General features: G+C 53.2%; 1 protein-coding gene across 3 annotated transcripts in view; it reads right to left on the minus strand.

Moving 5' to 3' along the window:
- The window catches only part of PLEKHN1 (pleckstrin homology domain containing N1), a 28,294-nt gene extending 16,225 nt beyond the window's left edge, over nt 1-12,069 (minus strand). For 2 of the 3 annotated variants that reach the window (XM_040587005.1, XM_040587002.1), the window contains exons 1-6: nt 10,895-12,069; nt 10,169-10,810; nt 8,446-8,545; nt 2,515-2,661; nt 2,056-2,136; nt 524-611 (exon numbers count right to left, since the gene is read on the minus strand). In XM_040587005.1, coding sequence (XP_040442939.1) covers nt 524-611; nt 2,056-2,136; nt 2,515-2,661; nt 8,446-8,545; nt 10,169-10,248 — 496 coding nt within the window. In that variant the 5' untranslated portion in view covers nt 10,249-10,810; nt 10,895-12,069. Of the gene's footprint in view, nt 1-523; nt 612-2,055; nt 2,137-2,514; nt 2,662-8,445; nt 8,546-10,168 lie in introns of all 3 variants that reach the window. The other variant, XM_040587004.1, reaches the window with a different exon arrangement.
- Between the last annotated feature and the right edge of the window lie 260 nt (nt 12,070-12,329).

Genomic DNA, 12,329 nt, shown 5'->3' on the forward strand with positions numbered 1-12,329 from the left:
CACCAGCCTGGCATTACTGGTAGAGGCAACTCACCTCTGGGCACTGTTGCCCACCCTGTGTGCCCGAGCAGTGCCACACACCAGCAGGGACAGCTGTACGCCTGCCTGCTCAGTCACTCCCTGGCCTCGGGGCTTATATGGCAATGAGAGGTGGGAGAAGGAGTTTTATTCCATTCCTTCATTCAGATGCGGTGCACAAAGAGCAAATGACTGGGCAGAGGTGGGAACTGTCACCATGTGTCCTTAGTACTAACCAGCTGGAGCACAGGACCATCCTTCCTCTGCGCTCCCTACCCAGCACCTTCCCTGCCTGCAGCCCTGGGCATCACTTCCACACATTTAGAAGCAGGGAAGCCTTGGAGGGAAAGATGCAAATGCTGGCAGGAAGAGCTTCAGCTCTCTGCAACCTCTTTCCACTATGTGGTTCTTCTCTGGGACTAGCTCAGAGCAGGACAAAGAGCAGAGACAGTCATGGTTCATATACTCTCTGTTCTCTGTTCAAAGCAAACAAAAAGGCACCAACCTGCAATGCGGAAAGCATGATCCTCCTGCCCAGTGCTCTTCCCATTCTCAATTTCACACACATTCAGCTCTTTTAAAGGCAGCAGTCCCTGCATAAGAACACACCATTATTTTGGGGGCAGCCCACAAGCAGGCTCTGTAATTAATGCCTCCTTGCCGTAGGAGACTGGAAGTCCAGCCTTGGCACCGGCAGGCTGCTGTGGCTCACACTCTTAGACTGCAAAGTGTTATTCTGAGGGGAAGCATTTGGGACTCTGATCCAGCATACGGCCCAAGGGAAGCAGGTTCAGCAGCTCCCTGGGCTCCGTGGGGCGAGCACTGCAGCAATCCTCTGCCATGCTGGCAGGAACACTTTCTTTGTATTCCAAGTCTTTCAGTTTTAAGAGAAACCTCAGCAAAACAATGCTGGTTTAACACAAGAAAGCCAAAAGATGGAAATGACCATAAAGCAAAATTAAGCTGTCCTGTTTCTAAATTCCAGTTCTTCAGAGTCTCACTATAATGAGGCTCAGGAACAGATGACAAGTTTGTGCTCCCTGGCTTGGGCTTTCTAAACAACTGTAAAAGATCCTAATGGCTGTAATGTCTAGGGGCCAGTACTGGCACATTAACTCCTTTTTAATTCATCTAGAATTAATAAACTAAGGAGGTGTTTATAAAGTAGATGGGAGATTTTGTAATATTGTTTGCATTCTGACGTGTCTTTTCAGTTGAAGGCTGGCTTGCTGGATGGCTCGAGAGATTGCATTAGCCTCAACTCACCTAGAAGACAATAAATCATTTCTAAAAGGAACGGATTTTATGAACATCTACAAAACAGCCACGGTCAGTTTTAGTTACTCACTCATGTGCAGGGAGAGCAATTTCAGGGATTTTTGTTTACGTGTTTGTGATTCCTTGGCCGCATGTGCAAAACAGCCTATTGTTAGTAATTCACCAGCATCGTCAGGTTAAAAGACTGACAAACAGTTTGCCCGGATAGCTCCTCAAGCTTGCCTTCAGTTTTTTCTTTCCACCCTCTCCCACATGCCTCTTTCTCTGCCCTGCAGATGAAGAACTCCCCCTTGGTTCAGAAACCAAGGCCAAATCCGCCACTGGCACCAAGGCCAGTGGGATCTGGAGCAATGGGAGCTTTGACCCTTGCCAAGGCCCAGCTCCCTGTGCTTGGCGCTCTACACAAAGGTAACTCCAGGTAGCCTAAATGCCTCCCATCCCTGGTCCTGCCTGCCAGACCTGCACAAGCCCCTATTCCACCTCTGTGGGGCCCTTTATCTCTGCCCACAGACAAGGCCAGGGACTCAGGTGAAACTGAGCTTGTTTGGGTACAGCCCTTAGGAGGAAACCCTCTCTTCCCCCAGGAGCTCGGCATCCACAGCAATGGACCGGCTGAGATCACTTAGAGGAGACCAGTGGAAGCCCCAGGAGCTAAGCGAGCCTCCTGCTCTGTCCCATCCTGTCTGCCCAGTGACCCCAGCTTGGCCATACCGCCCGACTCCCCAGTGCTTGCCCCAGCATGACTGGGAGATGCCCTACCTGGTAGGTGAGTCCGCTGGAGCCCACAGACTGGAAGTACAGGTAAGACTGGAACAGCTCCAAGAAGCAGTCATTCACCTCCTGCAGAAAAGACACATTTAGGGTTTATCTCAGGATGCCTTCCTCCTCCAAGCTCCCCTCTGCATCTCAGACCGATCTGTGCTCAGAAAAGCCAGCAGTCGCTTATCCAAAGGCCATCACCGCATCTCTGCTGGTGGATCTGCTGCCGCCGCAGTAGCTGAGCACAGAAGCACGGCCCAGGTCCCCATTGGGATGGGAGCCAGTGGGTGCTCCCGGTACCCATGCATCACGTGGCAATAGAAGTCCCTGGGCCACGCAGCAGCCCAAAAAAGTCTCCAGGAGTAACATTTCCTAGAACTACACTTTTTACTTCCCGGTCCTGCAGGATCACTCTGTGCCTGGGAAGAGAAATGCCCACAGACAGGTGCCACAGCTTACCTGGCAGTGCTGGAACTTAAACTTGACCTTGGAGTAATAGATCATTTTGCCCATATTCCTGACAACCGTTTTCCTTCGTCCCTTCTTGAACAGGCTGGGGAACCTCTGGTCCAAGTTTTCTTTCTGGTTTTCCTGGTTCTGAATATTCTGTACCAAGGATTCAGGAAAAACAAATCAAAGCCGGTGAGAGGTGGGGGCCTGACGTCTGGAAGAGACTTTCCCAGAACATCTTCCCTGAAGGGCTTGCTCAGAAAGGCAGGCACCCAGGCCAAGATGTTTGTTGTTGGGTCTCCATGCCAGCATGGAGTGAGGGTTCAGTTACTGCTGGGAAGATGTGGGAAAGGGGGTGTGTGTGCAGAAGCACATCCTACATGTAGGGTGTTCCAGCTCCGTGGACAACCTCCTGCCATCTGCATCAGATTAACTGGAACAAGGACTGATCAGGGCTAAACAAACACAGCTTGCCTTCTGCTGGGGTTAGTGGAAAGGTTTTCTTTGCACTAGTTCCACCTGGATTCCTCAGCTCTCCCGTCTGCTCAGATTCCTCCATTTCTCCAGGTGGACTCTGTTGTTTCAGGTGCCCAGACAATTTTGAAGCAGAGTCCCACAGCCATAAAAGCATGGTGCCGAGTCCCGAAGCTGCTCGTTGTCAGTGCAAAAAGCTAAGGGAAGTCAGCAAGCACTGCCAGAGAGCAAGGGCTGACATGAGGGAGACGGCACTCAGGACTAGGGGGTTCCCTTATTTCCTGCGTTCTGGTTATACGGAAATTCTTCCTTCTGCAGAATGGCACAAACGCACACCCCTGCAGCACTCTGCTGCTCACAGCCCGGAGATGCCAGATACTGCACCAGTCCCAGGCGTGAGCAGCTCTCCCTGCAGTTTCCCAGAGAAAAACATTTTTATCTCTGGGGGTTGGTCGATTTCCTTGGGGAGAAGGGACAGGCTGTATCCCAGTGAGACCACAGACACCACTGATTCCCCCCACATCTACACTCCGCTTGCAAATCCGAGTCTTAAATGCCAGCTTTGTTAGACATGTCGCAGACTCTGGGTATTCCTTCCCAAGGAAAAGAGAAAGGTCGGTGGGAGATGCAAGGTTTGCCCTGCTGCTCTGTCAGCCGGCTGTGAGCCCACCTTGGCGGGACCCCACCCCGAGCACTGGCGGCTGTTTCCTGGGGATGCTGCCAGCGAAGGCATGGCTGTGCCGGAGCTGGGAGGCCGGGTATAGAGGTGGCATGTGGCTCCCTGTGTCTCATACGCCTCTGTTCAAACAGCATTTCCAGGAATGAGCAGGGAGAGGGCTGCCGGGGCTCAGCAGGGATCAAGTGACAGCCAGGGGCTTCCAGCAGCTAGTGCTTCCCCGCTACCCGACCTGTCTGGCTGGCGTGTGCCCGCTCCTTGCACACCATGCCAAGGAGACAGCTGCCTAAGCCCCGTGATAAATGAAGAGCCAGCAGAGCTACCCAGATCTGTCCTGCTGGGCCCTCTGTGACTCACCCCTCTGGCATGAGATTAACCCCTCTCATAACCGTGCCAGGGGCATGGGCAGCACTCGGGCCAGAGCGGAGCTGCTGAACTGGTAACGGGAGCCTTGTACCGTTAGGACCCTTCCACCTGCAAAGCTTGGGGTTCCTACCAGGGTCCCCCCTGAAATTAGGTAATTATTAAATAAGATAGTAATATCTAATTTAGATTACATATTAGGAAGGAATTCTTCCCTGTGAGGGTGGCAAGGCGCTGGCAGAGGCTGCCCAGAGCAGCTGTGGGTGCCCCATCCCTGGCAGGGCTCAAGGCCAGGCTGGACGGGGCTGGGAGCCACCAGGGCTGGGGGAAGGTGTCCCTGCCCATGGCAGGGGGCTTGGACTAGATGGTCTTTAAGGTCCCTTCCAAACCCAACTATTCTGTTATTCTCTCTTTAGGACACAAGTTAACCCCTTCTCTGCTCAAAGTCTTCTTCCAGCTTTTCCAGCCGGCTCCATGCAGTACCCATGAACACTTACCCAGGTCCTCCCTAGAGGTGGGAGCCTGCTGGCTGCCAATTAATCGTCTCACTGAGAGGCAATTAAGCATAGGAAAAGATTACATCTGTGCTACAAGCTGCTGTCAGAACAAAGAGCAACTGATCACCTGACAGCTGTGGCAGCAATAACAAAACACTGCTTGGATAAGGGCAGCAACCAGCAACAGGGAGGGGGGAGAGGATAAAGTAATGAAATTACAGTCACAGTGGTAAGTGGCAACACCAGCTACCAGCTGCCTAAGCAATGCTGCTGCCTGCAACAGGGCAGCCAAGTTTCCCAGGAGTAAGGCCCCAGGAAGCAAAAGCAACCTGGGAGCTGGGAATCCAGCAGCAGCTTTGGCAAAGAGCTCAGCCAACCTGTCAGCTTCCACTGGGATCCTCCTGTGGTCAAGAGGGAAAGGGAGAGCTTCCACTGCCACTGTCCATGTGGTGAGTGGAATACCTCCCTCTCCCAAACAAGCATCTAGCATCCCCAGCTTGCAAGGGTTTGCAGCAAGACTGAGAAGACAGCTGCATTTAGCGGCTAAGCATGGGGGCATCTCCAAGACCGTGGACAGGATGGACTCACATCACTGAAATCTCCTGCTGCCCTTTCAGCTGCCCTGCCCGCCCATGCCACACCAGCCTCTCAAGCCCCAGCAGTCTTTATCACTCATGATCAAGTATTACGGTTTCGCAGGAGGAAATGGGGCTGTTCAGGTAATTTTCTGTTGTTTTGTTTGGGTATTTTTACCAAGCAGGTCTCCCTTGGGTCTTTTTCTAGCAATTTTACGTCCTTCACTGGAGTGCCATTGTTAAAGGCCAAATAAATACAACTTTGCCTATGTGCGAGGAGAACTGCCCTCGCCACTTTCCACAGGTTCCTGCCCACACTGAGGAGCAGCAGCAGGGAGCTGGACATCATTAAATCCAGCAGCCAGCACAAGCCCTTGGCAAAAGCAAGCGCAGCCTGTTTGTGCTGCAGCAGGGGCAGCAGTGACGCCCACCTCCTACCCGCCGCTTTTCTCCAACACTGTCCAGGATAGGCACAACCACAATCCCCATTTTTCCTGCTGCGGAGCTGAAGCTCGGGGCCGGGCTGTGACTTGGCCTGCCCGTGAGCCAGGGTGGCAGCCTGGTTCCCAGGCAGCATGCAGCAGTGGCATGGCCGAGTGGGCTGGCGGGTGGCATGGGCAGACAAAGTGGCCACAGCTGCCACCTCCAGTTCTGGGGTTTCCTCTGCGAGGCCACTTACACTGGATGGCATGGAGGTGGCATCAGACACCATCCTGCCCTGGCCACAGAAGGAGCCCGGGGGACAGGGCACGAGCTCATCTGTTTTGTCCATCTGCAGGTTCTATGGTTTCTTTGTCCCCCACCTGGAGAAGCCGGCTGCCTTGCGCTGGCTCAGGCTTTCTCACTAAGAACAAAAACGCTTTGTAAGATTGACGGTGCTTCCCATAAACTCCTGATCACCTGCTTAGGTACAACAGCAATTTCCCAGGATGTGGAGGACTTGCCTAAACCCAGGCTCTGGAGAAAACAGCTCCTGCTGAATCTCAGCTATCTCTGGGCTTAGATCCACAAGTGCATCCCTGCCCTCCCCGAGACAGGTTTATAGCCACCAGCACAGCCTGCACCTGGCCATCCCTCAAAAAGCGGGACTGGGAACCCCATGATGTCCTGTGAGGGCTGGGGAGCAGAGCTGTCACAGCCTCCTCCGCAAGCATCACTTACCTCCCTGGCCCATGCACTCCCTGAAACTGCGGGGATGCCTCTGCGAGCAGCCAAAATTAAAGTGAACTAGCATTTACCATCCCTCTGAAATCCTCCCCGGCCAGCTGTTTGCTCCCCTGGCTGGGCTGGTGGCAAGCACGCTCCTGCCCCAGCCCCATGCTGATTAGCACTGTTTCTGTTAGCTCAGCTATCTCGTGCTGGGTTTGAGGCAGCACAGATCATTGGAAACCTGGTTTCTCTCAGGGTTTGGCAAAGCAGTGGTTCTCTGGCACTGCAAGTGCCCTGAGACTTTCTTTCCCTCTCTCCTTCTGTCTTGGATGCCTCATCCTACAGGTAGAGCAAGTTAATAATTAACCTCGCCCCAGCCCCTGCAGACCCCAGTGACTCCCAGCTGAATCACTAACCCTGGCAGCAGGAAGAGCTCAGCCTTGCAAGGCTGGTGCCCTGGGGCTCCAAAACCTGCTGTTTAATGATAAAAGCAGCAAATGAGAAGCACCACTCTCCGGCACATCCTTCCCCCTCACTTTTGCTTAGGCTTCCCAGAAAGGCACAACTGGCAAGTGTGGGAAACAGGGCGGAAGGATGGTGGGAGAAAAGGTGCTGGCTTTGTGTGCCGGCTGCCCATGGCAGGGTCCAGAGGGGGCCTGGTTTCCAGCAATGTCACTTGCCCCAGTCCCAAACTGCCTGCCACGGCCAGAGATTTGGTGACACCATCTCCTCTGAAACTCCATCAGAAGAGTCCTGTGCTGGCAGCTGCTCTCTAACCTGGCCCTCTCAGAAGTGTTTCTCTTGAAAAGACAGGAGTGGGAAAGGGACTAAGCCAAGGCTTTCTCCGGGCCACACAAGAAGCTTGTGGCTGAGCAGAGAGTTTGGATCCCATCTGCCCCAGGTGAGGGAAACATCTAAACAAGTGCTCCACCCTTCCCTGAAGGGATCCCACACTCTCTTGCGCTCCTGAACAAGTATTCAAATAATCTTGGTGACCTTTGCTCTGTCAGCTTGCAGGATTCATTTTCCAGGATCCACTAACATGACAGCTCCCCCTGCTAGAGTCCAGGATCTGACTGGGACCTGGTGCTGCCCAACCTTCTGGATGCCAGCTGAGTCCCACAGGGAACCATCCCCGCTACTCTCATTCACAAATAACAGGCAGGACTGTGAAACAGTCCCCGCTCTGCTGCGCTTCCCACCTGTACAGTTCAGGACATGTTCCCCAAGAAAGAGGATGGCACTCGCCCATGGCCCCCTCACAAGCCAGCAGTAGGGTCCCAGTCCTGCTCCCTTCTCAGGCTCACACGAGGAAAGGGCCAGCCTGCTTGTGGGGAGCAGACGTTTGAATCTCTGCAGCAACCCAAATTACGTGAGCAGGGCTGCTCAGAACTGGGTCCTCCAGTACACCAAGCCCTTGACAGGCACCAAGTACACCTAGTCAGGAGCTTGAAACCCAAGAGATAATGTCCCGCTGCTGACCTCTGTCAAGCTGTGAGTCCCTGCCTCAGTTTCCCCTTCCTCCATATCCACACAGCCTATCTGCCATGCAGTGGGGGAGATGCACACACAGTACAGACCAACAGGTCCCAAAGCCTGCTCCACAGCCTTGGCCCACCCAAAGGGACCGAGCAAACATAGCGGAGTTCATCGTTTCATCTCTCCTTTCCCTGAGCAGTGCTGGGAAACAGGCCATATGGCCACAAGGCTGGTACGTGCCTGGGATGGACCTGCACTTCCTGATTACCTTCCCAGGGCTTATTGCTAATACGCTGCCGGCTCCGTCTCATTCCAGCGTGGGAATGAATCATCCTACTTTTGAATGCTCACTCTAATTTTCCCTTCCTTCACAGGCTACCCAGAAACAAAAGAACCAAGAGCAAAGGGGTGTGTGATATTCCCACCGTGCTGCCGACTTCGCTCTCAGCGCAAGCCTCCCACCCTGTCACACATTGGGGCTGATGGCAGGTCCCCCCAACACCTGCATGGGGACCCTGAAGCAGCCAGCTCTGCTGCTGTGAAGGGCACAGGGCTCACCCCTTCCTGGGCTGCAGAGATGACCTCCGTCTCTTTGAGACAGACCTGTTGCTGCCCCCAGATCCAGATCCAGACCCATCATCCCTCTTATGCACAGCGCTGTCCTTGAGGTTGATGGGAATAATCTCTGGGAGCAGTGGGGAAGGGGTTTGGATGTGTTTGTACTTGCCTTTCCTGGGATATACTGCAGGATTTTGTCTGTGGTCATCTCTCTCTCCTGTCCTCCTTCTAAACCAAAAAAGCTGGGCATTTTTTTCTTGCCATTTTGTCTACAGAGGGGAGAAAAAAACCAAAGCACACATGCAAACACAGATCTAGGCTGATGCACAGTGAATTCTGCCCAGAAATAAGGAAGTCAGAAAGCGAAGCAAGCAATTTGTCACAGGCTTTCTAACCATTCCCAGCCCAGCGAAAGGCTGATGAACAGCCTGGGAGAATTGTAATGGGGTTTGTGCTGCACTTGGTGTTTCTTTGCTTTTTTACATGTCCTTGCATAACAAAACGATCAGCTAGGCTCATCTGTGTCTCCAAATCAGCAGAAGGACCAGATGTTCCATTGCAAAATGCAAAGACCGAATCCAGTCCTGACAACTATTCCAAAGCCCCTAGACTGGAGATGCATACATATACATACACCAACATATACTCACAACGAGGTTTCGTTTCTATCTTTGTGGTTTTCATTTCTCTTTCCTTCCACTCCCAGCAAGGCCCCCCACTTCTCCTTGCGTGCACACCACTAACAAGCAGTTACCGATGCCATTTCAGAAGCACTGGGACTGCTTTGTTGGGACTTCTCAGCAGTTGCTCTCTCTTTCAACCAGATTGCAGTGTTTAGTTGAGCAGAAACTAGGCTTATCTGTAAGGAGAGCTGTGAGTGTGGGAAGCCGGGGGTCAGTGGGGACAGGAGGTGCTCTGGGGCTTGGTTGCTCCACTACAGCTACCTGATGTCAGCCCTCCAGGGTCAAAATTCCCCAGCTGATCCCCCCTCTTTTACCCCACAGCACCTCCACAGAGGAGACCCTTTCTTGATTAGAAAGCCTAGCAGAGTTCATGGGATTTGTCTCAAAGCCCAGCCCATATGCTGAGCCCGTTGTAGATGGGGCAGGCAGGTTCATGAGGAATCACCCTGGTTCTGGCAGAGCTCCCTTCCAGCCCGGAGCACTCAGGATGGGGAAGGGCTCTGCTTCACCTGTGCTTCGGCACCAGCAGCAGTGTTGTGACTGCGTGAATGGGAGCGTGGGCAGTGGGAAAGGCAGTGCGCAGGGAAGTGTGTGCTGCGCTCGCTGGTGGGCTCTATTTTGGAACAGCCATCCATCACTGTGGTACCCGAACGCTGCCCTGGCCAACCCAGCACCAAAATCCCCAGAGGATTTCACGGACATTTTCTGTTCTGTCTCCATTCAGGGCTGCAAACGCAGGTCAAATCGTACGGGCAGGGTGGCGGGGTTTGGGGCTTTCTAAAGTAAGAAGCATGTGAATGTGGGTTTTTCACAGCACTGCAACTCTGGCGTCGTGAATAAACTCCCAAGTGAATACAAGGAGTGTCAGGCGTTCTGCACCTTGCCCTGCCTGTTGCATAGAGGGGAGTTTTAATTTTCAAAACGAAATTAAATAAATCGCGTTTCTCCTGGGGGCAGCGCCGCTGAGCTAGGCTGCCGGCAGAGCCCTAGAATTCCCTCCCGGGCCCTTGTGGCGAGCTGGTGGCGTTTGGCGCTGCCCAGCACCCTGCGAAACCCCGCAAGAGCCCCGTTCCGCTGAGCCCGTGCGTGGCTGGCGGCCCGCGGCGCGGGGGCAGCCGCCCGGCCGGGGCTGCGCGGGGGGTAGCGGGGGGTGGGGGGGGGTGGGCAGCACCGCCGGGGGCGGCCCCGGGCAGAAGCGAGGGTACTCACTCTTTCTTCAGCGAGGGCTTCCTTCTGAACGAGCCCCGGAGCCTCGCCGGCGCCTCGGGGACACAGGTGATGTTCCCCATGCCGGCAGCGAGCGCAGCTGCCCCGGCGCGGCGCCGTGCGGTGCCGGTGTCCCGCGGGCGCTCCCCTTCCGCCGGGTGTCTCGGGCGGGTGTGGGTGGGCCCCGCTCCCGGCCGGGCGGCCCCGCTCCTGCCCCGGCCCCCGCCCCCGCCCCGCTCGGGGCTGGCGGCTGGGAGGGGCGAGCCAGGTGAGCGGCAGCGGCCGCGGCCCCCGGGGGAGGGCAGGCAGGGCGGGCAGGGCAGGCAGCAGCCTCTGCCCGGGAGCGCGCGGGCATCCCCGTGGGGTCCGCGTCGCCTGGCAGGAGGGGTCCCGCGACCCCCGGAGGAGGGCAGGCAGGGCAGGCGAAGCAGGGCGGGCGGGCAGGCAGAGCGGGGGCAGCAACTTCTGCCCGGGAGCGCGGTAGCATCCCCGCGGTGGGCTGGGCTGCCTGGCAGGAGGGGTCCTGGCCCCCTCCTTTACCTGCTCCCCTCTCCCCTCCCTAGAAGCGTTTTGAATTTGGGGATCTCTCGATTAACAAAAGGGTGCCCTCAAGGTGGGCGAATCCGGTCTTCGACCTCATTTTCCCTGTGAAGAGGAATTAACCACAGAATTAAAACCCCAGCAGTGCTTAGATGCAGCAAGCGAGCACAGCACGTTAACGTTGCTTACCAGCAAACAGGACGAAGCTGAGGCCCCTAATAAGTGCATCTGGAGCACTTTTCCAAAAGGAAATCGATCACTGTTCAGCTCAGCCAGAAGAATAAAGGATGCAGAAAGATAGTATCGGTGATTATTTAAGCATTCTCCGAGGTGTTTAACAGGCTGCACTCAAAACAGTTGTTTTAGTTAAAAAGAACCAACCTGGATTGGAGGTGAAATGAAATGCACGGTATAAAAATGTAACAAATAAAGCTAGTATAAATAGAAATGTAGGAATTATGGAAAATTGAGAAAGGAAGCAAAGACCAAAAGGAGATGTGTATGACCAGTAAAACTAAAGGGACATCTATAGAAGAAATGCTTTAAAAGGAGGCAAACCAGAGATTCCTGCCCATGGTAGGAGTCCCTTACTGCATGGAAATAGTAACAGTGAGCGGTTAATGTAAAAAGTAAATACAAAAGGTAGATGCAGAATAAATATTTCAGTTCTGTGGACTGAAAAAAACCAGCAGTACAGTCATAGGAAATAACAAAACCCTTTTCAGTCCACAGAACTGCTGGTGGCTGTTAAAAAGTATACACAAAACTTAGATGCTGTGGATTGGAAGGTCTAGAGAATTAATATTAAATATTGTTAGGAGACCTGAACAACAAAGGTCTTGGATTACTGCTGTTCATTTCCAGTAAGTCTTGCAGGACCATGGAATTTGTGGAGAAACTGCAAATATTAATGGGAACACCAGTATTTCAATGGGTAAAGAAGATTGTCCCGGTCATTGTGGGTTTGTCAGTTGACACTGGTTCCTAGGAAAATGATGTAACAGCTGTTAGGTTCGATTAACTTTAAGAATTAAAGGAGAAGAATATAATTAATACAAATCAGTTTGGGGTTATGGACATCAGATTTTGTCAAACTAATTTAATTGCTACCACATTTGAAAAAACCCACAGATTTAGATAATATAAACAGAAATGCTGATCTAAGAAATTACATGTGATGTGACACATCTATGCAACTTTCCAGTAAAATTCTGAAACACTACAAAGACTTAAGATCCACAAACCTATTGTGGGCTGGCCAGCCAGGGAGAGTCAATAGCAACTGGGAGCAGGGACTGTTCTCTGGGAAGAGCATTTCTGCTGGTTGCTCCAGGGACCAGGTTTTGACTCCAGACTGCTTCATCTTGCTATGGCAGCAGAGAGGCTACAAGGATGCAGTGAGGTGGGTAGCGCCTGCAATGGGAACAGACCTGCAACAACCAGCTGGCAAAGAGATAACAAGAAGAGTTGCAGAGAAAGTGGCGCTAGACAAGTTGAACCTAGGAACAAGGAGGCATTTTTAACAGGAAAGGTTATTTCTTACTGGAACCACCTCCAGAGGACTGCAATGGCTTCCTCAACAAGGGATTTTTAAAACACTTGATATCCTAGAAAATCTGTTTGA

Source organism: Falco naumanni, chromosome 3 (genome assembly GCF_017639655.2).
Source record: "Falco naumanni isolate bFalNau1 chromosome 3, bFalNau1.pat, whole genome shotgun sequence".
NCBI lineage: Eukaryota > Metazoa > Chordata > Aves > Falconiformes > Falconidae > Falco > Falco naumanni.